Raw genomic sequence first — 26,718 nt, forward strand, 5'->3', positions numbered from 1 at the left:
AAACTAAAGTACGGTAACTTTTAATAACATGTTAAGCTTTAGAACACTACCACAGCTCTTAGCTATCACGTGCGAGCTTTGCTGATGTAAAGAACAAGGTTATCTGAACAAATATTTTACCTGTAGGAGCGAGAGTAGGCAGCAAAAAAAGGCCTGTTCATTGTTATTGTTCCTAGGATTCTGGCAAACTTCAATCGACTTGAGAACAAGTCAGTGTCGAGCGCTTGCAATGGAAGAAAACGTAGTTGTATAGCTGTAAATATATTTAAAATGGAACGGCGTTGAAATGAGATGTTTGTTATAGAATTCTGTTAGACGTAAGTAGTTGCAGTTTGCACTTGCAACTTTTACGGGAGCGTGCGTTACGTAAAATATTCCACCGCATCAATCATTGTAATCTGCATAGGTAAGACAGGTCCTCTACTGTTGTAAAAATTATTTTATGCATACAAACGGAAACATCTGGTATCATAATTCTTCAAAGCACGTGAAGGTCTAAAAAGCTGTCACTATTCTATCTAAAAGCTGTTACATTATCTTGCAGTTAGTTTCATGGTGTTGGATACATCATAGGCTACAATATTTATAAAGAAATATTCTAGAAGATATATGATGAAATCCCTTTATTAGTAAATATATGGATATTTTCAGTGTCGATATATCTTCTTATCCGTTACGTTTTGAAAAACTGTGAATAATTACCAGCCATTTTGTTTTTATAGATTCGATTTTTCGATCGAGATTTCAGGTGGCTCACATGGTCCTCAACAAAGAATGATATGGCCACCAAAAGGTAAGCGAACCGGTGATGGAGCGGTTGTTGCGGCAGGGTTCGTTGAAAGAAGCCCGGTCCTACCTAATGTTGATTAATGGGCGACTGGTAGCCGTTTTTACTACAGGTGTAGATCGTTAACAGCTACCTTCATGCTGAAACGCTCCAGTGCAGTCTTCAACGGTAAACTAGTGCGTTATACACTTGCTTTTCAACGAGCTTGATCTTAACGTGACGCCCAGTGTTCATGTGAATACTTGAACCTTTTTTACGTGTTTGTTCAAGTTTGCCCCCGTTGAGTCGAAGTGCGTTTAACCCAGCCAGTTACTCTTCCCAGTTCTCTCCAAGTAGCACAATGTGTGTGCGTTGGCCTCCAGGCGTCCACATGTTTCGCGAGTCGCTTCCTTTTTGGTAACAAGGCGTAAAATGGAATAGGCTGGTGTGGCTACAGATTTATCAAATAGAATTACTTTTAGTAAAAGTTCAGCGATAACGTTAGCAAGTTCGCGAAATATGACAGTGATCCGTCGTCCTGAATTTATTAGGCTGGAATTAGTATCACCTTTTTGCTCCTTAGCTGTCAGTTTCTTTCTGTTTACTCATTGAAAATGTTTTTTTCTCTATTCTCTATACCTCGGTTGTACTGTTGTAGTTGTACGGCGGACGCATAATACAAGCTTTGGCGTAGAAATTCGGGTCGCAAAGGATGGATGTTTCAAGTTTAAAAAAAAAAGTACCTATTGCTGGTTTTTGTACTAATCCTGTGTGGTATATTCATCAAACGTATCAGACAGTCAGACGTTATCGTGTGAATCAGACTAAGGAATTTGTCAGAACTCTCTCGCATTACCGATAATGTATACTTGGCTAACGCCAATGTCTGACCATCATCACAGTCCTGTGTAATTCGGTTTTTCATTGAGGTCGATTGGATCATGTTTTTTTTTTTCAACATAACTCAGTGAAACTCGAAGCCCGTCGATATAATTGTAATTAAAAATATTCAAATGATTTAACAATGTACATGTATTGCTACAAGGAACGCTTTAATCACTGGATGAAGCTACAGTGGCAGACACGAGCTGCAGCGACTAATCTTACTCTCAAAAGTTATTCCTCTTTAAGCCAATATCCTACTCGACGTACGTTGTAACTACACAGGTCCTCCAGGTAGAGAAATGATCGTATCACCTTGGCTCGTTAATAAATTGGTTTCCGCCAACTCTTGACGACTGTCGTGATATTCACAGGTCAAAAAGTGTTAGTAGGTCTAGCGGTCATCTACAGGTCCGCAACCATATCGGCATGCGTCAAAAGGCCTCCAACTATAGTCTAGCTATTAATACAGCCAACCATGCTTATTTGCCTTTGGCAAGAAACGATCGAATAGCGCAGAAAAATTGATCGATAATGACGTTTTGACAATCGAATCTGTCATTTCACTCGTCGAGGAACTTTCTATCTGCACCTGTCAGGGCATGTTAATCTTCAGATGAGCTGGGTTTCGATGAACTCCAACTAGTGCCTTTCATTATACACAAGGGTAGAGGTTGAAGTGTTATATCCGTATAGTATTTGTCTATCACGTTCCTCACAACGATCGCCTATTTGCGGTGTATTAATAGAAATGCGTCTTTACCTATATATTACCCTCTTAGTTGAAATCCGGTCATGACAGATATTGTTGTTATGGCAACATTCAAAATACGCTCCTAGGCGAGTTCTGTTGATCGAGAGCTCTAGTTTTTTTTTGTCCAGCAATTCTTTGAGTTTAACGTTTATCCACGGAATCTTTTAAGGCATCCATATGTGACATCAGACGGCTCCGAGAATATGGTTTTTTTTGTCAACAGGAACTTAGTCTCTGTGCATTATATTACATCATATACAGTCCCGCTTATTAGTATTAATAGTTTTTTGCGAAATCGGCAATAGTTTGTTGTAGGCTCTTCTTACTTTGTGTGTACATGTAACTCTTCGAATCGGCACAAAACGCTACGCAGTAAAACCATATCTCGTTTAAGAGCTTAGTATTTGTTATTTTGAGCGTTTACTGTCTTGGGTGACTTGTGCCAGAAGATGGTTCTACTATCCAAATCATAATCACTTTAAATATATGCTCTTTCCTTCACAACGATCTCAACATGCGCAGTAGATCAAGGACCTGAAACAGAGGCTTTAAGGTCTAGTGACAAAGGTTCGGCTAACCAGCAATCAACTGTATGAACGCCAAGAAAATGATCGTTTCATTGATTTTCTAACGCTAAGGTTGATGGCACAACTGGCCTTTTGGCAGCTACAAGCCAATTTTTCCCCCAGCCGTTCACACTGGAGGACTCAATATTATATGTCGCATTGCAGAACTTCAGTACGTACGAGAGATTCTACTGCGTATCGTTCCGCTTAAAAAAAACCATACGCCTCTCTGCTTTAATTTTTTTTTATTATGCACCTTCGACTGAGCAGCTGCTGCAAACATTACATATAATATGTTTTAAATGACTGAACAAATCTGTACCATTTTGACCATAAATATGACCAATTATTTTCAGTGATTCGAGGGACTTTAGCCATTTTTGTTTTTTTTTCCATTAGAAAAGATCACTTCGTTTTAGGTTTTGAAAACATCCTTAAGGCAAATGGCTCATAATTTAACTTCGAGAATTTACTTCAATATACAATTGAAAAATAACGGTATAATGCACATACGTATTGTAGGCCCCGCACCTTTGTCTACAAAATTCGCACACAAAGTATATTGTGTAGTTAGAGAATAATATGCCCTAAACTATTACAGTTGCTCCTCTGAGATCGGACTCTTTACTACTGAGCAGGCCAATCATCCTGATTTCTTTGATACTTTACATACGGAGGAAACTGGCTAGGTTAGTTCATTATAAAGCCTTCCGATGTCGTGAACTAAGTTATTGAGACATAAGAAATCTACCGGTAACAAATGTGTCCAGCATACTGATATGCCTACTATACGTGTATGCTGCATGTGGGCATGCGATTGTAATGATTTTGGTGGTGGGTTTGCTTTTCTGGTCCACATGTGCATATAAGGCGAAAATGGCAGATAGAAAAACAAGACATATTAGAGCAAGTTTGTCGCGCTGCGACCTATTAACGTCGTTCTCATCAAACTTTACGGGCTAGACAAGACAATACAGGGGCAGAAAAAAGCCCGCATTTGCCTTTTGCCTCACGCCTTCATACAGCAAAGCTAGATAAATCACGTACGTATGCTTTTTACAACGACGTAGCCAGGCGACCTCTGTCTTGTCTCTTCTCTACATCCATTCTCGGCTGGTATTCTGCTCCTTGCCTGCTACTTAAGACATACCTACTGTCGCGCCGACTGCTGTCGTTTTTGACTGTGCTTTTTCTCATCCTGAGGCTTCGAAGGCTCATCGATAACGAATGATGACGATGGTATAGGAAGGAACAGACAGAGTGCGAAAGAACATCGAGTCATAGGCGTGTTTGTACGGACGGTGCAGGTGGGGATAGAGAGAAAGAGCTTCTATTCGACCCACACTTTTGACGAGAAGCAGTCTGAACGACGGATGGACTAATGGGCCGCTGCCGCCCCATAAGCCGCCACGACTATGAGCCGGCAGAGCCCGACCTGCTAGCGGTTGCGTCCATCCGCGTTTACTGCCGCCTGATTCATCTGCTGGCGGTAGGCAACGCGGATTGCTGAGCTTGGTTGAGTCGAGAGAAAGGAGACGACCAGGGGGCTTATATGTTGAGGGGGTTGGGGTGAAGAAGGAAAAGCGAACAGGAGGAGGAGGACCGAAGGATGGACAGACTCTAGAAGTATCATTGGTCCAACAACAGATTGTAGAACAGAAAAAATCCTCATCGAACTCGCTAGAAAATAAAGGAGCGATAGAATGGCTAAATTTTGCAGGTGAGTGATGGCAGAATAGACTTTCTACGCATAGTGACTTATTTGATGTAACGTTCAGTTTTATTTTTACTTACCGAGAGCGTGTGACGTTGTATGACAGAATTAGCACAAGGACCTACAAACTAACGCAACGAATCGACGAGGCGCCAGCTAGCATGAACTCTCTCACTGGCTACTGCTGGCTTGTACGGACCGCGGGTGACAGGCTGTGGGTACGCAAGACAGGACAGAAGCATGGCGCGCTTCGCACCGCTAGGGAAAGGGTGTAACCCTCGGATAGTTGAAGGGGAGGGCAGGTTTCGGCTGTTCGAACACAACGAAGTAACCACTCGGCGGAGTTCGAACACCGGCGGGCAGTCAGTCTGCTAGGAAGTGTCGCTGCGGAGAGGACTAGCGTTTCTGAAGCGTGGACTGTCGTTTTAGTGCATAAATTTGTGGAACAAGACAATATTACCTGCAATTGCGTCAGTCACTGCTTGCTCCGTTACACCAAGATGAAGAAAACTGGCCAAGGCCGATGAGGTATCAAGAGCCTAAGAGTGCGTGGGCCTATTAATGTTGAACCAACGGGAATACTTAACATCAGCTACATCTGACAAAAACAAAAAAAAAAGTAGCAGCTTCGGTACTTCAGGGTACCCGTAGAACCTAGTGGGTTTGATTGTATGCGTGGGACACAGTTGAGCGATCAGGAAAACGGAATTAGGCCGCGCCTCGTGACATCGAGATGGTATGGAAGATACTTATCATGTATCAAACCGCATTTATTTATAATCTTGAAGTGGTACACTAGCACCCTTGAGCAGCAAGATATTTGAAAACATCGATTGATTCTTTTACTAACGGATTTAAATTTATAGTAGCTCATCGTTACGATTCTTACACAAGGTCGTCGCTTACACGACTGGCTAGCTGGCTAGTCGGACCCAAAAGTAATAATAAAACCAGGATTACGACGCGCTACTTCATCACCAACGAAATACTGTGTAAGATGACGAGAGGGCCTTTCGATGATGATGATGATGATGCCCTTTTACGGGCTTCGATTGCTATAACGGAGAAGTAATATTGTTAACAGTTAGTTGAATCGTTCCGCTTGACATGCAGAAAGAGAAGTTACATGCGTATGGGCTTTATACGGATAGATGATCTATCCTGGCTTCGAAGTGCTTGCTTTTTGATGCAAAAGAGAAGGCTGTTTGAATGAAGTGATTGATACGCAAGGTAAGTAGAAGAAAAGCCTTGCTGGCCCTCCTATCGTCTCTGACGTACTGGGCTTTCGCAGCCCTGGCTGGCAGGAAGTATAGGATACGGTGTAAAGGTCTTTTGGATCCATCAATCATTACGGCCATCAAAACAAATCTAGAAAGTTTCTTCTGCCCAAGTGAGTCTTTCTGTGGCAACAGTCAGCTGAACTGGATCGCCGGATGCATGCGTGACAAAGCCTATGACGAATTGTTTTCGTGACCGCCATTGTATAGTGGAACGTTTCTCGGTTCGGTGTGAATATCGCTACGCTATAAACGCTAAATTTGACACTGAGCATATCAGGAAAACACAACGTATTTCAACAGCTATACACTCATAGAGACGTGTCCGTCACGCTCTAACAGCAACGAGAGTTTAGGCTTCGTTTTAGTTTCTCATTGCTTATTCCCCAAATACTGTCGAAGTTCTATGCGAAGTCATTGCTTCTGAGCTCGCGCCGTGTAGAGTACACTTGCGGAAGTTCACCGTGCGACACGTTCACCTGCTGCAGTCAAACTAACCGAACGCTATGTCTGGGCCCTGATGCCGCAAGTACTTTTTATTATTTCTATTATTACAGCATGAGACATTCACACAGAGTGCGGGTCGACTGACGGACCGACCTCTACTAGTTGCTGCTGCTGCGGCCATTATTAACGCATTCATCATGCATCCACGCCGCTACATTCCACGTGTTCAGACAGCAGCAGTCTAGAGGCTGGAGGGTGACTGAGGCCGTTCTTTCTATCTCCTCCAATATCAGCTATCACAGACGGACGAGCTAGACACCGGCGGCGCTCTAACAACGAGCTGAAACAGCCGGCCAGCTCGGCAGACAAGTAAATACTCGGTGGGCGACAGTCCCGTCTGTTAACGAGATCGATTTATCGAGCGGCTTTGTGAACTTTCGAGGCTTGTTTTTAGTTAAATCGTGTTGTGGCTATCTCGTGAATTACGTGTGAGTGTGTGCCTGTTTGTCAATAGTATAATAGGATAACAAATCGTAGTCGTACGGCTTTTACCATCGTCGCTGGGTTTAAGTTCGCCGGATGCTCTCACTGCTGATATTAGAAACGCCGATGTTCTTCATCGTTACGTAATTCAGTGGAAAGTGAAGCTAGTACCAGACATGTCTTTATCGATCATTCAATGTCGGTCATATCCTGTATGTTCATACATGAAGAAAGTATAAGACGATATTTGCGAGTGAGAAATAAACGTAAAACGGCAAGCAAGCGGATAGACATGCGTTACTGTTGTAATCGGATAGTGAGAAAGTTTGTTTAGCTGATTCGCGGATCGAGATGTCGGGCTACATATGTGTGTGTGCTTCATAAAGAATATCTCTGTGGGGACATGTTGCACATGTCTAAAGCAAGCCATCTTTACACACGCACACATCACTGACAGCTCACAGCTATGGTACCTACGAAATTCCATACGAACCGTGGTATCTTATGGATCGTAGATAATCCGTAGACCCCAGGTTGTTTTTATGATACTAGCATACTCATGCACGAAGCGTTATTGCTATATACATCCCATATGATGAGTTGTAACTAGCAGAATCAGTCTACAAGGAAATGGTGTACATTCTACGATCTGCATTGCTATAGTTCATCATGGCATAGGCGGTCACTGATCTACTCTGTCGTGCTACTCATGAGTGGACACATCACGACCTAGAGCAACCGGAGCAGGCTACTGGGGCGCAAAATACAGAAATACAATATTTTATGTTCAAGCCTCCTTTCTATATTACATTTGCGGAAACCAGGGTACATGAATTATTAGGACACAGGCGTTTCTAACTCGCCCAAAAAAGGTCGCCCCGTTTTCGAGGATGTAGTCCTTCCGAATGCTAGCCACTACCAGAGCGGTCGTTACGAAGAGTCGCAGCAATGACAGCATAGCTGATCAGAAAAGTTTGGAAATTTCTACGTTCGTGTAAAAGTTTCATGTCCGGTACTGTCGTTTAGCATAATTTTAGGCGGCTAATCACCAGCATGAAGCGTTGTGTCCTCGCCCAGTGTTGAACCTAGACCATTTAAAAGCTCGTCAGTTCACTAGAAAACACGTTATCAGTACACTATCACGAGGACATCGCAAACCCATCTGGGAGATCTAGGACCCATTGACAATAATGCATACAGCCGGCTTGCTACTAGGTCAGCGCAACGCCTACAACTTGTGTCTTTCGTTGTAAAACTGATATCGGGCCTGCGCAAAGAAGAGAGAAACAGCAAAGAAGCGATAGTACACTAGCATAGAGCTGAAGGCAGGCCAAGGGACAGCTGTCACTCATTTAATATTTGCTTTCGCTCTACTTAAGGACACTGTGATAGGCCTACTTCAAACTGTGTGCATTCACTGAAATCTATCTGAAATCATCCAGCCGTGCAATCAGTGTAATCCCAGCATGTGGATGAAATCTTGTGTCCGAACCGAACAGGAGTACCACTTTGAGGATTGCTGTTAATATTGCCGTCCGCTGAAAGCTTCACCAAGAAGTGTGGCACGAAGACTCAGTCAATAGGAAAAAAGAATCTAAGGGGGAAGCAAGCCACATGATATTAGTTACAGAAAGCCATTGACATTAATGTATCTATGTTTTTGTGTACGGTAATGGAATGCTTCGATTAGCAGAAAAAAGAAGATTATCGCCACCATAGATGGATGCGCCTTCGTCTCGGAACTACTGGTAATTTTAGGTCAGCTAAGATTAAGCATGAACAATGGACATGAACCAGCTGTAATAAGGAGGGATCTATGGCAGCTTTTCTAAGCCCTATCACATGTCAAGTAATAGGGTGAAATTTAATTTTGCGTTATCATGTGACCCAGTGTATCTGACAGAGCAGGAAAATGACATTATTTATGTACATAATGGATTGATTCGTTTAATATTTGAACAAATTTTCCTTATAGAAAGAACATTTATCAACAATCCTGCTAAGTATTTCTAGTTCAAAGTGAGGTACCGCCAGGAAGTTTAGTCCAGCCCGCTGGAAACTTACAGCAGCTCAATAAAGTTTCCAGCGGGTGTGTCCTGACAGTGACCACATACCAACAACGTTTAGACTTTCAGTTACAGTATCTTGCTTCGGGAAGGTAGGAATCACAGCGGCGCTGGCTGGCCACTTGCATGCCTATATAACTTTGTTGGAAGAGAGAACTTTCTATGAGCTTCGAAGCACGATGTCATTAACAACGTCGGAAAAGTTTTGTTCATAAACCGTAGCGCCAATAACTTGTAGTTTATTCAAGCTATACAATATTTTAAATTATGGGTATACAGGTATTATATAACGTTGGTACGGATAACAAGTGATTGGATTGTCGCATTTATGCGTAAACCACCTTCCTCATGGGGTGAGCAAAAGAATTAAGTGATATATATATATATATATATACATATATTCCATGATTCTGATTTGTCATAATTACTACTTAACCAGTTTCATTAGCCTGTTCTAATATAAATGAATTTGATTCGCCTTATATCTGGTCTATTGTAAATTATGGTTGGGTCGAAGACCTGTACCTTTACAGCTAGCGGGTTAAAATTCTGCAAGACCAACCCGTTAGCTATCCCATTAGCTATGGGTCTTTTCATGACCGTGAATCTATTAGCAACATTCATTGCGCTCTTCCGTTAAAACGTTACAATAGTCCTACTGCCGTTATCATGTCGGCGTGCTACATTAATCAACGTACTGCATGTATTCAGCTGCCTGAGGAAATAGCAGAGTTCAAGTTCGAAATCGCTATTGCAGCACATATAAATTATACTTAGCTTGTAAATGTAAAATCAACCTCTAGCCTAGTTGCCTAATTTATAACTTTTCGTAGTTATTCCTGTTAATTTCAAACAGTCCTACCGCTTGAAGAAAGGGGTAGTCAACCCATCATTTGATCATCCATATTAGCCATTGCTTCACCAACCATTTCGTAAATTAGCCAAATTGGCATGACCCATTCGTATATAGAAAAGTGTTCGCGGAGTGACTGTCAATTGCGCTAGATCATATGGCGTCAATTAGTTTATAATTGATACACGTCATTTTTCATTCATTCGTTCGTTTATTATTAGTAAATCGGAAAAACCAAAGGGTTATTAATTGGCCGGCAAATGCGCCCATTTGACACTCATTACTGTGCAGATAAACATAGACGAATTACACAAATTTGTTTAGCAAAGCGGCAAAAACTGTTGCGCAAGATAAAATGTTTCCGAACGAGTATTATACTCGGTAAGAGAGAAAAACTACTTGCCAAAGAAAGCATTTATTCAGCCATAGAAAATGAATGGTATTTGCCGGGATGATTTCATCTATTATTGTACGAAAGCGTTAAATTAGCATTACGCCCCTTTACAAGGCAACGAAACTGGCCACCTATAAACAAGCATTACTACACTGATTGATCATAGACCACGATAAGAATCGTCATTTTTCTTTCTGGATCGTATTCATTGTGCTTTTTTTTAAGCTCGAAAAAACGATTTATTTGTAACGTTTCACCACTTGTCAACGCTTGTCAAGGGAGTCGCACGAAATAACGAATTAAGCCTTTCTCAGGAGAAAATTGAAAACTTTCTAAAAATGAGTCTTGAGTCCGCGGGGCCGATTTGACTCAGATAGCTATCTAAATATATAGCATGTGTAGCACATAAATTGCGAAAGAGTTTGCATAAAATACATGATCGGAAGCGTTAGAAGCCATCACCGTTTTCTTCAATGCACCGCACACTAAATAAGGTGAGCAATTGATCCCTAAGCTCATTTCCTGTCCTTATGCATTCTGGCTCAGTTGTGGCCTTTAGAAGCGTGCAGGAGCCCTATCCTGCTGGAAGTATCTTCATCGAAGCGCTTCTGAATACGGACTAGGACAGATTTCAAATAATTTGGCAAGAACGGTTCGTTGATCGTTTTCTTGAAATGGGCCGAACTGTAATCCCTGGTCAATTTACGTGGTGTCCCGGCGTAACATGTAGCTTTATATACTAGCCCAGTAAGTTCAGTCATGTCCCTTAATCATGCCATTTGTCTTGAATATAGTTTCATCGCTTTACACAGTCCTCCTTGAAAATCCTCTATTCCGATTATCTTTCTGCAAGTACCATTCGAAAAATTGTTTTTTTTTTCAGCCCGAATAATTTTGTAAGTAAATTGCCGGGATTTTTCATTCTCAAAGTTCTTAAATATGATGGAAGTTTGGCTCTCTAGTGCCAGATCTACGACTGGATAGAATTCTGAAAAATCTTCGGCAGCTCTTTATTAGATTTGGCTGACACTTTCGTCTTTTCGAATGTTATCAATTCAGTTTGTTAGTAGGCGAATCTGCCCGAAACTTCCTACGACTTTTTTTTTTTAATTTTAATTAAAGTTAAGCTTGGTCCTATTATGATTTCCAGTTACCTACGTGCTGACCCTTAAGGATAGTACGTGCTGCTGAAATTTTGTGATCACCTAGTTGACTGTTGAATTTTTATTATTTGTCACTAGACTAGTTACGGAGGTGTTCTTGCAAGCCATATCGCATAACTCACAGCCGACTGTGTAACAGCAGTTTAATAGGCGACCCGTTTATTTGCGTTTTATAAGTGATTTCGTACCGGCGAACTTTTTGCAGCAACTAAACAACAGTTGCTGTTTGGCAAAGCATCTGGAAATATCGCCCATATGTGTTCACCCATATGGCCACCGCCGATGCTTTAAGCACTAGCGCGCATAGGTGGGCCTCTGTAAACGACTTTTATTATACAAAGCTAAACGAGCACCAAACATGCGTAACGTTAATCCTTAGAACACGATCAGATAGCTGCCATGAGGACGAAAGGTCTATAATAATATAAAATACACTCTAGGGTGACTCAGACACTTTCAGTAAAACTCTCGGAATCGTAAAGTATTACAGTAGGACGACTATGACGACATCAGCCGGCCTGGACTAAATATCTGCTGTTACTGTTCATCAAACGAAATTCTATAAGCTAGAGTGATCGCACTGATCTGCCTGTTGCTCTCAGACGTACCGATTTTTCTAGGGCGCCGACCTGAACATTCAAGATTTCGGATTATAAGGGATTTGTGTTTTTAGCTTTTGGCATTCACCGGTTAATCCGTATACATTAATTTAATGTGATTTGTGTAGCCGTTCTTTACATTCGAGCAGTATTCACGTTGAGATAATGGCAAGCCTAATACAAACTAATAAAGTTAAAAAACTAATTTAAAAAAGTACTCACGCAGCATATATAACGGTGTATTAATTGCGATTACCTCATTAAAGGTCCCTTACAAGTGGGAGGTCATTAATACGGGATGTCTTGAACTGGTGTGAGTGGTTTGATCAAGCAGCGCATACAGAGAAATCTTACAGTCTGCTCATTGCTGGGGCATTTGCAATCGTTTGCAATTAAAAAAAGAAGCTATAAATAAAGTTCGTTTAACCAAACCTGCCTTATCGATACTAAAGCAAGGCCTGTTAGGTAAATATGTATTCAATACATACCTTATCCCCGATGAATTATGTAAACCAAACATTTGTCTATTTTAAAGCAAAAGCTGCAACCAAGCCCTTGTCGGGTACAGTCAGGTCAACAATTACGGATCCAGGACGATCATAGGTGTAGTTCATTCGCTGATCGCGTCTTCTGCTCCGATGAAACTCATTGTCACTTACTGAGTGGCTGGGTGAATAAATAAAATACCTGTATTTGGGATTCGAAGAAGCTCCAAGGGTGAGCATTGACCGGCGACTCTTCTCATAAAAAGGTATTATGTGGTACGGCTTATGGCGCGAAAATGTTATTGGACTTTAATCCTTCGAAAATATGGATGGAAGAGCGGTAACAGTCAGTGACGAGTTCTGCCGTGATATGTTACAGACCTTTCTGTAAACTGAAGTCAGGGCACTGAATGCAATCCCGCTTGACCTCTAGCAAAATGAAGTGCATGAACTAACGTCGAAAACAATCCATAATCTGAAACAGTGTGCTCATAACGTGACCGATAACACGTAGCGCCATCATTCAAAATTACACGAGACGTATCAAGTTAAGCAAGCGGCCTCTGAGATGACGACGACGACGACGACGACTACTATTAATTGGGGTTGTTTTTAATCTGTAGTGCAAACTGAACTCTCCAGGTTGCATCTCTTGCGTTTTACATCTATTCAGGGGCTTTTGGCTAAATCATTTATTGAATCGGCCTGACCAGGTGGAGCTTCCACAGCGGAGTCAAATGGGGCTCTGGTTTGAATTTTAGGTATTTGATACATGTATTAAAAAAACCATCAAACATATAATCCAGATTGAAAAAACAGACAAAAGAAACCAGTTATCGCATATATGAAGTTATTCTACCCTACCTAATTACCAAAAACTCCGATGGATAACTGCCGTGTTAAAAATTGTTATTTATATTTTACGCCCTAAAGAAATGTTTCTTTTCGCTCGACGATTCAGCCGAATCTTAGCTCCGCTCGTGTGCCCCCATTAAGCGAGCCTACTCAGCGTGGGAAGAAAATGTGGGCCAATGCTGCTGGATTTGCACACAAAGTACACTCAGTTCAGGCAGGCCGGTTTCTTGCAGAACGAAGGACAAGAAACATAAAGAAAAGGCTAAAACATACACGTACCCATTTTAAATTTGGCTCTTTCCCTGTTCTTTCCAGGATCATTCAACTGCACTTTAGTGCAGAAAAACGGTTGCATTATAGTGAGTACTTTCATCAAATATCAAGTTGTTCTTCTTCTCGACCGTCTTGCCTTCCTCCTTCGGTAGGAGCAGCTAACATTGGCCTATACGGAGTAAAGAGTCATTCCTTTATTGTCATAGTACGCATTGCGGAGTGTTAGAAGTGCAGGGTGTATAATACGTGAACACGTTGGGTACTCGATGCTTATCTTACTTTACGAGCTTGGCTACACGGTCTCACATTCAGAGGCTGTACGAACAAACAGTCCATGCAAGGTAATTTGAAGAACTAAATTTGCATCCGCTTATCTCTAGATACGTCTACTACCACCTGCACATATTATCTTGCTTAGTTTCGGTCTATAAATTATGTTGCTCGGTGTTACTTGGCCTACCGTTATACTGTGGGCTAAAGGTAGAGATCGGTCATATCTTCCTAGACAAAACACCGGAGAGAAAACAACTCACAAAATGATTACAATTGAAGTGTGTGTATAATAAATATTATCAATTTTTCTCGAGGAGAACATTCAGTTTGCATTCATACTCAATTTGCTTGAGTCGTTAACCACGATCCACTAATAGACCTAGTTCAAGGGTGAAAAAAGCGACACGCTTTTTTATGCTGAAACTTATTTCAATTTTACACGTTTGTCTTTATTAATATTTTCACTATGCTCCAAGAGCAATGCTGTAGAGCTTAACGGCTGACGGCACAGTTCCTCAGTACAGCCAGAGACGAATCCTTATACTACTGAAGCTTGAAAACCCGTAGCCCGCCGCCATAGTTATGTGCACGATGTTAGCAATAACATAACATGCGAAGGGGAAACAAAGCCAGGAATCAAAGCTGCGTGTAATATCCCACAACGTTCTATATTTATTACTTTCGTCTAGACATATCTGATCTGAGTGTGATTGCAGAGTATAGTGGCCCCTCTATTATGAATGAATCTGTATAACTCGGTCCAGTGGACTTGCATATGTGTTCGAAGAAAGGATACTTCAACAACGATGACCACGTAATAGTAATGAAGTTGTGCCTCTATTTTGTATTAGGTGTGCAGTATGTACCATTTCTGTAAATCTAGAAATTGCATGAAATGCGTTTTGTGTGTAACGTATATATATATATATATATATATATATATATATATATATATACATACATACACATGTATGTAACTTTTCTCCTAAATCTACTTTTCAAGTAGATTTAAGTTACATACATTAACATCTGCAATTAGCTGCAATATGGTATTGCCTTCTGCGGCTTCAGGTACACAAAAGCCTTCAATACGATTGTGAAGTAAGATTCAGCCCTTGTCGGTTTATTTCGTAAGCTCATATTTACTCAGCGCCATGACGATCGGAGGTCACTGCTTATAGTTGCACGATACTACGTGGCGAACTATAAACAACACGTACAGCTGTATCTGGGCAGTATAATAATCGCTTTCCTGGGTCGGCACGGGCCTACCGTAGATCGTTATCGACAGATATGCCGGCGGACTTAAGCTCGTTACCTCTATAGCATTGCATTTCTTCTGTCCCTCCCAAAAAATACTCACTTCACATGCTACAGTCTGAATAAGCGGCACTGCTATAATGGATGCAGTAAACTGTGGACCTAGCCTAAATTCATCACATAAACGTCCTGCTAATGCTACTCTAAGGACAAAGCAAATACAAACATATGCCGTAAAGCGTAATTGAGAACTTTGGCTTAAAGCGTCTGTGCAGACCTTTAACGCGTTCACATAATTGCTATACTGTACTGCCAATTGAAATGGCACGAAAGTACTCTGAATACAAGAGACAAGCGAACAATTTTCTATGGTTTTCGAGGCTGGAACACTCGTATTGTAGATCGATATCCAATTGCGACGATACGGAGACAACGAAGGTGTTTTTTTAGACTAAACGTCTAAACGATTATAAAAGAACGATACTGTGACCATGTCCTTTTAGGCTTAAAGGCGAAATCCGTAGAAACGAGCGATTCCAATCGTAAAATCAACGTGTTGTAGGCTGACGATTATATCAATGTATCTGCGAAAGACATATGCGACTCGTGGCTGACAGGCCAATTATGCCGTGTATCACGTTATATACTCGTCGTTGAATAAGGTCTCAGTACATATGTAACGCTAGTCCATGATAAGACGCTAGCAACTAGAGAAAGTAGAAAAACAAAGTTTTACTAGATAAGTATTATTAGATCCTGGCTTAATAACTGGTGCCGTTTCCGGTTAATGCCAGAGCAATAAAGAGTTAAATGAGCTATAATACATTTGTACCGCTTGACTGTGATGTACGAGTTAAATATAATACTGATGACTAAAATAGGGGTAGATTTAGAATAATAATATATAATAGAAAAGTGATAATAGAATGACGTCATTCCATAGTGATATTCGTGATGTCTTCTGTTATAGGAACAGTGAACTAGCAGATATTCGCTATATTGAAGCAGTAATTACTATAAACAATTCCGATGTTTCAGTTGTCCCGGTTAAGGTTGACGGCCCCGGTTTCCTAGTCCTGTTTGCATTCCTATTAACTCATAGCTCGTCCTTAGCCAAAAATGAAAGGCACGTCATTCCTGATCGCTCAGAGAAGCATAAAGTATTTAGTTATCTGACTTTATAGATAGAGCTGACGGTATTCTGCTGTCGACGAACACAGAAGCTCACAGTCTAGGCTATTAATTATTCTTCTTGATAAGAACCAAAATGGTCAGGGTCAAAAATTATTGGTATTGGTAGACTCATATACACTGGCTCGTAGACCAATGATACTCGTATACAACGTAGCACGTCATGAAGACATCGTTTCCGTGTGGCTTATTAGTCAATAATGCTAGCACATTTCGATCTTACTTGGCACTGATCCCGTTAGGGCCTGCCGGCGAGTCCGCCGGTTCTCGTTGATACGCGGCCGATAAAGAGGTTGCGGCGTAAGATTATCGAGGGGTATAAATAGCGCTATTATAGCGGCCACTATATCACCCTGTCATGTCGGCCGTAATGAGTCGTTTTGCGTCTGAGTCAAGGGGGAAAAATGAGTATTTATGGTTAAGTTACTGGGCCAAAATACTGATTTCTTTTTTGCATGGGGACAGAAAGACCAACAAACGGAGGGGTCAACGGAAGGCAGGAAGGAAGGCATACGGCAAGATGGACGGACGGACGAACGGTGGGTGGAATAGTTAATGGATGGCTGGTCAGTCGTAAAAAAAATAGGAGACGCCTTGCGGGAGTATAATACTGCTGCCGCCTCTCCTGGAAAATGAGGTGAAATGCTATGGAAACTGGCAAGTGGAAAAGAGAGTCAGTGGGATTAAATGGGCGGTCTTGTCATTGATATATTGGTACGCCCATTGCCATCTAGATAGTCTATAGTTAGCAGTGCCCCTGTTGCTGCACGGGCACACTAGACAAATTAGGTCGTTGCTGTAAACGCACAGAAAGAAAGAATTCGGAGAGAACAATGCTTGACATTTCTTGTAGGTTATCGAAGGTTCAGCGTATTTAAAGTGTCCGAGTTGTTGTACAAACTGCAATTATCCATATAATATTTCCATTTAGATAAACGTGTGGGTAAATAAACTGAAGCCTGCTTTGCTCACAACAAGCGGAGAAGAAGCAAACATTTTACCGAAAGTGTTTATAGATATTTCGTGTTTTTTTAAAACTGTGGCTATTTTTTTAACGGCTCTCCATCATTATCTATTCGAGAAGTCCTGAATGCATTAGTATTTCGTTTATGATAATTAGATTGCCCACTAGTTGTGTCGGCGTTAACAGAGGAACGGTCCCACCAGTCTTCCTGTTACTGTGAAAAGCTAAAAATACAACCAGTTCACAAGGAATCATTAGTGCGTTTTTCTATTTTATCTCAGCTATCCTAAAAATATAAAACAGGTTCCTTCTTAGCACACACAATGTTACAAAAAAAACTAAAAAAATTTTTTAAAAAAAAAACGATATAATTAATGTTCGTGCAGTCAATGACCTTCGCGTGCCTGTTGTATTAAATATCCTGTAGTAAAAGGCGTTTTTTATGAATGGAGTGTTCACGCCTATTTTACTGGCACGGTCAATGAGCCAAGTGATAGTCAATGGGGTGTTCTTAAAGCTTTTTGTTCAAAGGAACATCTCATGTTGGCTGCATGCCATTGTTCTTGTGTTCGGTACTCTACGTTACATTCTCTACGGGAAATCTACGGAATCATCTCTTTTAGGTATAGCATCCAAAACTTGCTCCTATTAACCAGAGTAAGCTTGCTTGAACCTATCTCGGGTTTCTCTAATAGACCTACGAAATGGTATACCAACCATCCAAACAATTATTAAGAAAAATGCGTTATGTTACTTAATTCCTTATTTTCCTGTCCGTTAATTTCTGGTAGCTATTTTCGTGCAACATAGCAGCTTATTGGTTACCTATAGCAACGCACTCAAAAGGACACTTTAAACTGTTATTTGGTGACAATAAGGCGCGTGATAGCTAACATACACAAATATTAGCGTCGAAGTGTGATTTTTCATCCTTTTCTAGAACGTTTATAGTTGTCAGAAAGCACTGATACCATTGGGACGTGCAGTGGTGTGGAATGAAGGACCCTTAATGAATGAAAGTGTCGAAGGCTCACGCCTAGAACCGGGCCTGGCAATAGAAAGGTGGAAGAATGGCAACAGCACAAACGTTACTTGCTGCATGAACATATTTGCGCATTATAAAAATGATTTTGAGGCCGTACGCAACATAAAACAACTAGAATGAATAGAATGAAATAGCTTTAACAAAGTCATCAGGCTTTAAGTAGTTTTCAAATATAAGGGGAACTACTTTTTAATAGTTTCTCTGATATATATATATATATATATATATATATAGCGTCTGTTCACTCGATTTACTAGAAATTTTTCTGCCTTTTTTTAAACGAAGGGCACGATAAGTGTGAAGTCAAGGCCATCTACGCTTTTTCAGGCACCTCATCTTCATTTATACTCGTGGTATGCACAGACCATGACCTTAAGCTCCTTCATGACTTCTGTGTTGTATTCATGGTTATAACACAGCCGATCCATCGAAAATCAATATATACGCCCATTAGTACATTATCGTGAATTTTCCTTATTTTCTACTGGTATGCATTCTAATTAGGGTAAAAGATAATCATGTCATAGATTCTCACGATAACATTAGTCCTGTTACCAGGTTCATTGTTTCTCGAAGCAGTGAGCGGCTTAATGTGTTGTAAGGTGTCCTATATAGTCCCTCTGGTAGCTTAGTCGGTAACGTATTTGAACTTGCACATAGACACAAAGAAATAATTTTATGGCCATATATTGGGTAAATTCGATAGCTGAGTTTTATTTGATATGAAATGGGATCACAGCATGAGAAACAAAAGAAATTTTCTAATGTGAAATTTTCACAACAGCAGGAACCGACATTTTAAAATTCCTATTTCTTTCATGATCATGCTACACGATAAAATGACGCGTAAAAACAAACATTTAAAATTTTTATAGTATCTGCTATTTCTCACAGTCACGATGCAAACGTTCTTCTGCTCCACACAGTAAGTACTCCCCGCATCAGACGCCCCTCACAAGCTGATTATCCGCACCACTCACGCTTACGATATACTGTCCAGCTAAATAGTTTTGGAACACCATGTGTATCTTCAGAAGTTACTTACCTAACTACGTTACTATGGGTTACCCACAACTTATTTCCCCATTGCCTTTTCTTGTGATTAATTTGCATCACGAAAACCACGCCCAAAAACGCACCCGCTATGTTATTCGAATAAGATAACGATTGCGTTGTAAACGTATAGAAAGTTAGAGAGATCACTATACGCACCAAATTGTATAGAAACTGGAACAGTTTCACCTAAAGTTGTCTGTTAATTTATCTATATGCGCGAAATCATAACCGGCATGGATTACGATAGCCATACGATAGTTCATTCGCTTAAGGATGCCGCTAGTTCAACTTATATGTTAGTTGTCGAATATTATGAATGGATTTAAAATGGAATTGGCGTGCCGTACGTCCCACCATGAGTAAACATGTCTATTAACTGATAATAATAATCCATACCAGAGAACAAAACCGATGAGATGATGTAGAATTTGCCCTAATATAAGATGAACATGCCGGTGTCAGATCTTTGCGTGGTATAGAGAATCAACGCCTACTTTCCAGGAAGGTGAGGGCTGACACATTATGCATACCAGAATCCTTTGTTTTTTCCCAGGACTTCGTTCGGAGCGGTTCAAGTACGGGGAGGGCTAGTGAGTTTGCGAATTCATTAGTGGCATCCTAGTCCATACCTTTAGAAGATTCCTGCTTCGTCGAAGGGATTACTGTCCTATTCCTTTTTTTCACCGGCCGGCTGTGTAACGTTCGTTCGTGTTCCGACCTTGCTGCCAATCAGGTACACTCATATCGGGTCCTGCAGGGCGACCTGTAATAGGCTGGTTAATTGGCGCAACCTTTTTCCCTCTGATACATTTGTGGCCGGTTGCTGCTTTCGCTTCGATTGTTCAACCATCTTGAAGATGTAGCGAGAAAAGCTGCGAAGACAGGCGTTTGTCGCTTCTGCGAGCCTTAATTTAGCCGTCCAAGCCGCGAACTTAGCGTAGTGAAGCCCACCAGAATGTGTTTGCCATCACCTTCGATATCACTGTTATACTGTGCGCGTTTATTCTGCACAAGCCACTGTGAAACTGCATCGTATTCCAGGCCTTGTTATTTACTCAGTAATTATCAAAATGATGTTCCTGACCGCGACCTTCAATTTTTCGCGCCGCACCTTCCCACACTTTGCTTGCCACGCTGAGCGAACACTAATATTATTACATCTCTCAGTTCACTTAGGCTGCAAGTAGAATCCTCCCATAACCTTCATCAACCTCGACACCATAAAGTACCGTTCCTGCTAGAATGAGAGCCTTCGTACGTATGACAATGCGGAGTACGCTCCACTTGCCTCCCCTTGCCCAGTGCATATTTGAATTATCTTGGCTAGTTCCTCCATCACCTCAGTCGTCACCTTGGTACCATCTGTCGAGCCTTTTATTCTAATATCTAAATGTTTATCATTTTAATTTTCTTACCGTTTTAGAAAGCCGTAAAACTGTACCTAAGGCCGCCGTTATCTGTCATCCATTTATAAACTTTCGTCAACACTTCGCTGTTGGCGTTTCAAGTAGTTTTGGTCCGTGTGCTTTTACGATGATAGGCGTGCGTAACAGCATATGAAATTATGTCTACATCTGGATTACGTACACTTGAAGTCTTTGGAACTAAACTATGTGGTAAGTAAGATTTCATAATAGCTGGCCTAAGACTAAGACGTACGTCTTCTTGTTGTTCGCTCTGAGCACTAGTTTTTGAGCTGCTCCTTTCTTCATGTCAGCGATTTCAACCTAGTGTCCTTCCGAATTTATTCAAAGCGTTGTTGACGTTTAAAAGAAGACCAAAAAACAAATCCAGAGTCTTTATTTGCTTTTACGGCCCACGCCTTTACAATTATATGATTTATTGCCGTTAAAACCGAGTGGTGCCTTCAAAAATCACACTGGCAAGGTGGCATTAGGATTGCGTTCCTCAGCAAAGTCTTGGATTCGCTTCTCGACGATGAAGTCCATTCGTTTAGCCAGAGTCCGCAGAAGACAGATAGGTCTGTAGGAGCTTTTCTTTTTCCATAACCAGTACCACTTCCGTTCTTTTTCAAGCTTTGGAAAAATTACCTTTTCTAAAGACGCTCGTGGCAACTTCAGCCACTGACAGGGTAAATTCCTTTCCTATAAAGAAGTTTTATAATCGTAATCAGAATGCCGCCAGAACTCATCGCATTGTCTCGTTCGATTCTTTCACCTGCTACCATTGCTTCATATACAGACACAACCAAAATGCCAAACAAATCTTTATCTGTTATAAGCTTGGTAACTAAAAAATAGTTCTCCTATAATTTCCTTTGTTCTTAGGTTCAAAAGAGTGGGTTTACTTTCATGCTAAATATTTTCACTAGTCATCTTGTGCAAGTGATTCCGTGGATCTTTGTTGAATGACTTTTGAAACAGTGTAAACTGTCTCCTTACCTTTCTTAAACGCACGTTTCAGAGCTGCGTCGGATCTTCTGCTGAGTCAGCCACTAAAGCAACGAGCTGGTATTCGTGACAATCTCTCCGCACCTTTGCTTGCTTTATGTCTCGGCATCTCCCGGCACATTTCCTATCGAGCCAGGTGATCTCCTCGTTTCATCGGAAAACGTATATTTATTTCGGCCTAGCAGGCCTATTAGCATGAATTCAGAGCTTTTCCGCTTCCACGCAACTCCTTGCCAGATGATTTTGCAGATCACAAGCGTTTTTTGTATGCTTTTCCTGATAGTAAATGTGGAGTAGCAAACTGTTACGTATACGTAAATTTTTCGCTCGCTTCACTGAAAGATAGGTGTATCCCTGTCCTATTGAAGGCTGCAGAGTCATTAGTAATCATCAATTTCATAAACAGCTGACCTCTTTGATTCGTCCTCCAGGTGCCCCATGCCTTCGAAATAACTTTCATAGCCATCGGAGAGGATTACCGGCAGTGTCTAGCAACCCTATGCATTGAATAGGGTAATGGCAACATTGATTCGATTGCGCTTCATCTAGATAACCTGAAATGGAATCACTATTATTGCTAGCTCTCCGTGTTGGCTGGTCAATAGAAGGAGACATGTTTCCACTTTAGAAGTTTTTGGGGGTCTTCAGGCGCAATTGAAACGCAAGCCACTCTAAGGATGGATATGACACCAAGCTCCAAATTCAACACTTGCTTAGTTACGGTCGAATCCGAAAACCGGATCAGCGTTGACAAATTATAAGTACCTCGTCATATGCACGCCATAATGACCCGCCATCTCAAGCCGCGGGTTCAAGACGTTTTCAAAATTTTAGCACGTCGTTTCCTCTGCGACGCTTGAACAATAACTTCAGATCCATTAGCTTCTCCTTCTTTCGTATTAACTTCCACATGTGTAACATTGCCTATCTTCCTTGCGGATAACTTGTTCAATCCATGGAACAGGGTCTTCATGCTTCTTCACGTGGTGGCATTAACCGAATCCAAAAAGCCCCTGCCGTTACTATGCTATCCGCGATCCTATCACTAAAGCCATCTACTCTGCAGCACGTTCTATTCTGATCACTTGTTTAATACCTGGGAACCAGTCTCCTTTTGATGCTTCCTCGTGTGTTGTTCCCGTAGAATATTCGCCTTTTCCATTTACCTTAGTGACCCAATGTTCAATTTCAGTTAGATTACTTAGATTACCCACATTTAGATGTTCCCATCGACCGTATTTATCTTCTATCTCGTAATTCTATCACTTCGACGAAATTGACAGCTTTAGTAACGTAGCGTGGCATTGCATTGCCTTCTTTGCCACTTCGTTTTTGTTTGTTGACCATCGTTACTCATAGTGGGAGATTTCTCAATTTCCCTATTGTTTGCACCTTTTCCGATCGCAGCCGAGTTCATCAGACAGCTCTTAGCTTCCTCGTTCACCTGCCGTGGCCTCATCTTGCCAAGGACAGGTCTTCCCTGGTTCGGCGCCCGACTGTTTTGTCCAAACTCGCGCAGTATCCATAGCCACAGTTTTATAATTTGCCCAGCTGCCACCAAAAGCGTTGTGGCCCGAAAAGGCACAGTCTCCCCACGGTAATTCACTATAATCTAGCTGAGAGAAGGCTGTATATTCAATGCCTTCAGCAACCTTCAATGAAAAACAGCGCATTTCGACAAAGTACACCGAAGTCTCACCACCTGAGAGGCAAGTCGTTTATGATAGTTATTGTGTAGCAGTCATAATCATGAAATAGACTCTCATGCTAAAAATAACACCATTATTTTAAGAACCGTTCTACTCACTTCCTAGAGCAAGAAGCAGGCTATTCATACAAATCAGATCCCTGATACATCGGAATCTTTTGAAGGCCGTTCTAAATCAATCCGTTCACATTGGACGCAGGCACGTAGCTTGTATACTATATTCCTGCTTTTTGGTAGATAAGCAGATAGTCTACGGCAGCTATGGTGCTTACTTTCGCGGTCGAAATAAATAATCACCAGCGTATTTAGCACTGAACCCGCTTGATTTTAACGTCAGTTAAATATATGGAACGTTTTTCTAACAAGCGTTGTTCGTTGTGATTATCTATCTAGGCTCATCGAATTCTCGTCTTTAGCAACATGTTTTCTAAACGTGCCGTTATATGAATTATTGATTTTTTAATTTTTTGATAGTACATAAATGCTAAAAGCCTTGCAATATATCTGAATTTCTAACAGAGAAGTAGATGCAAATAATATATAGGCAGGGCTATGTTGATTGGATTAAATGTCGATAGATGTATTTTCTTTTCCTTTGATTTTTTGACAAGTTTCACATCTCACATATGTATGCCTCTTCGCCAAAGAGGCCGATGTGCGGGCATAGGGTATAGACCAAAAGCTTTTGGTTACAAAGTTTAAAATACTTACGTTTGTTAGAGTTATAGGTGCATGACATTCATGAACATCCTGTAAATTGTCACTGATGCGGTTCGTGGTCTCGACAAATACTAGGACTCGCTTCGAAGCACAACCTTACAAGCTTATTCTCTCACGAGTTCTCTCAACCTAAACGAAAGAGGGTTCGTTTCTCTCCGAAAACGGGTATCTTGGCTCACGGTATAATAGGCGATGACGCTATTGATGATTTTATCAACAAGCCCATTAGTCCTCCACACGCCCTACCCTGGTCAGGTTTTCTTGAAATCAAAGCCATATTTGCGTTAGACATCATGTAGGTCAAACTCCGCTTACTCACACAGCCACACCCAAAGGACTATATTGTCGGTTTACTTATAATTGAGGCCTGTTTCCACTTGTATTAGCGACAAATACAGTAGATGCAAAGCATGGTTACGATCGTCTCTTCAGCGAACACGTCGTCAATGGCTTTTGAAGTCGATTCGCGCCATTGCTAGTTCACACCACAGGACACATGTAGCTGTGCCGTTATGTGTTTCTGCTTGCCTGAGACACCGCCATTTGCGCTTGGGTTAAAGCTTAAAACATTTTCATGTTACGGTTACTTATCTGCCTTCTATTATTTCTTCGTAATCTGTTGCTGGTTTTAAGGAGTCTAGTTTCGGATGGCTGTCGATAACATTCAACGTTTTTGGACCCATCTTGATCTTTATACAGGATGGGGTCCCAAATGGTTCCGCGATCCCAACCAAAAAGTCTGCGCTGAAAGCTGAGGTCAACCGCAACACAAGCAAAGGGTTCCATTGCTATCTGATGCCTATTACCTTTGTACGAATTTCTTTCTTGCCAAATTATTGTCGATTGGTTCCGAGTGACAGCACCCATAACAGGCAGCAGAAGTCAGGTTTGTCCGAAGTTAGACTAGAGGTTCTAGAGGACGCAGAAAGCCTGGATTTAGAATAGGTTTCTCCTTCTTGCCTTCCACACAGATGAAGATACAAAACGATAAAGACGAAACAAGACAGGCTGTTGAACGCGCCAATCGGTGAAGCTGAAGGGCTGCACAGGAACAGAGAGCAAAAACGACGCAGGAAATCTCCTGAAGGCCCAGTGCCGTTCGAAATGGAGTGGCTAGTGGGTACGCTCTCGGATGCTGCGACAGTGTCTGCCACACGTGGTAATGGCTGCAATATCTGTGACGGCGTAAAGCTAGATTGGGCATTTTTTGCCTCATGGAATAGTGGGAAACTTCGATGATGAAATTTCTACATAGGAATGTTCGGGCGTGCGGTGCTGATATGCAAGCAAGCAAATCGTAAAAAGGTGTTTAGGAAGCTAAGCCTCTTGAGCTATTGCCAAGCTACCAATGGAGTTTCAATGATAAAGCAAAAAGTCAAAGGCAAATTTTATTTTTTCAGAAGGCCTTGCTAGAAAATTATACCGAGTGTTTTTTTGCGGAACAAGTAAAAAGTGCTGAAATTTCGTTGTGTATGTGTCGACAAGATATAATTAAGTTACATGAATAATTCGATGATCGTAAATATCGCTACTCACCCGAAAGTGTTATGCTCATAAGGACTGATTTTATAACAACTCGATTTACAACTTATCTTGAAAAGACGTATTACATGGTTTTAGAGTTTTCGTTGTTTCACGAATTATAGATGCCGTTGCCTGAGATAACGATGGTGTATAGTGCCCATATTCCCGTTGGCCTGGAATCCAATTTATCACTTAAGAGGCTCCCCGCTGCTAGAAAACTACAGCATTTCTTTGTCTCTACATATTGGGTTTTACTAGGCAAAAAAACAGTTTAAAAATCAAATAAAAATTACAGCCTACGAAACAATCTGTTTAGTTGCATGTGTAGGCATAATGTTCCGTAAAAAAAATATTCAAATATTTAAAAAAAAAACATAATTTAAGATGCTCTACCACCTCCTGATACCATCGTGCAGTGTCAATGTCGTCGTGCCGACGATGAAAAGAAGCGGCGTTGCGACTTCCCTGATAACAAGGCCCACAAAAAGGCCTTACCAGCTTGCCTCAGTAATAGCCAATGGCTTATTCTGCGGGGGCAAATGTAGACTCGATATTTGCGTACATAAACAACTCTGGCGGTTAATTTAAAAACACTCAGTTTGATGCTGACGTTAAAAGAGTCAGTGGTCTGCTTTACACAGCATGTGGAAAAATACGGCTTCGTACTATCGTTGCGCTACAGATCGCGCCGAATTGAAATGGCAGGTTGAGCCTATCAATGATAATTATTGCTTACTTTTTGAGCGACCGATTTGTCAAGAACAGTTGTATGTGTACGCATACAACAGAGGAAAACTATTTTCAATGTTCTAGTTAAGATGCATTTGAAAAAATAGTAGAGCCAAGAAAATTTTTAGTAACGGGAAGTTAAATCGTACTATAATAGACCAAACGGAATATACGTAATAGGTATTATAGTCCTAAATGTCAAGCAATGGCACGTATAATCCGTGGAACAGCCGATAGTTTAAAACAAAGGGGAATATGTA

General features: G+C 41.2%; 2 protein-coding genes and 1 long non-coding RNA gene across 6 annotated transcripts in view; 2 read left to right on the forward strand and 1 right to left on the reverse strand.

Annotated features, from left to right (window-relative positions):
- Positions 1-5,162: 5,162 nt before the first annotated feature.
- The window catches only part of kcc (solute carrier family 12 member kcc), a 275,661-nt gene continuing 254,105 nt past the window's right edge, over positions 5,163-26,718 (forward strand). For 3 of the 4 annotated variants that reach the window (XM_022812851.2, XM_022812852.2, XM_022812853.2), the window contains exon 1: positions 5,163-8,637. In XM_022812851.2, the coding sequence (XP_022668586.1) occupies positions 8,613-8,637 (25 nt within the window). In that variant the 5' untranslated portion in view covers positions 5,163-8,612. Of the gene's footprint in view, positions 8,648-26,718 lie in introns of all 4 variants that reach the window. The other variant, XM_022812856.2, reaches the window with a different exon arrangement.
- Positions 20,780-23,648, forward strand: LOC147754751 (uncharacterized). The gene is made up of 3 exons (XR_015330079.1): positions 20,780-20,982; positions 21,791-21,913; positions 23,185-23,648. It is a non-coding gene; the product is annotated as an uncharacterized LOC147754751 (long non-coding RNA).
- On the reverse strand, positions 23,205-24,431 carry LOC147754752 (uncharacterized). The gene is made up of 2 exons (XM_086992697.1): positions 24,197-24,431; positions 23,205-23,479 (listed from the first exon to the last, which is right to left on the reverse strand). The coding sequence occupies exons 1-2, from the start codon at positions 24,222-24,224 to the stop codon at positions 23,205-23,207; spliced, it is 303 nt and encodes a 100-aa protein (XP_086848823.1). The 5' UTR covers positions 24,225-24,431.

Source organism: Varroa destructor, unplaced genomic scaffold (genome assembly GCF_002443255.2).
Source record: "Varroa destructor unplaced genomic scaffold, Vdes_3.0 BEIS01000006.1, whole genome shotgun sequence".
In the NCBI taxonomy this organism is placed as follows: Eukaryota; Metazoa; Arthropoda; class Arachnida; order Mesostigmata; family Varroidae; genus Varroa; species Varroa destructor.

What these genes read in the sequence shown, in the direction of transcription:
- LOC147754752 (XM_086992697.1), bottom strand. Translation starts at nt 24,224, where the DNA reads ATGTCATGCACCTATAACTCTAACAAAC. An exon ending in CACCTATAACTCTAACAAAC is followed by an intron (nt 23,480 to 24,196) that starts GTAAGTATTTTA and finishes CTTGCCTCTCAG; the next exon opens with GTGGTGAGACTTCGGTGTAC.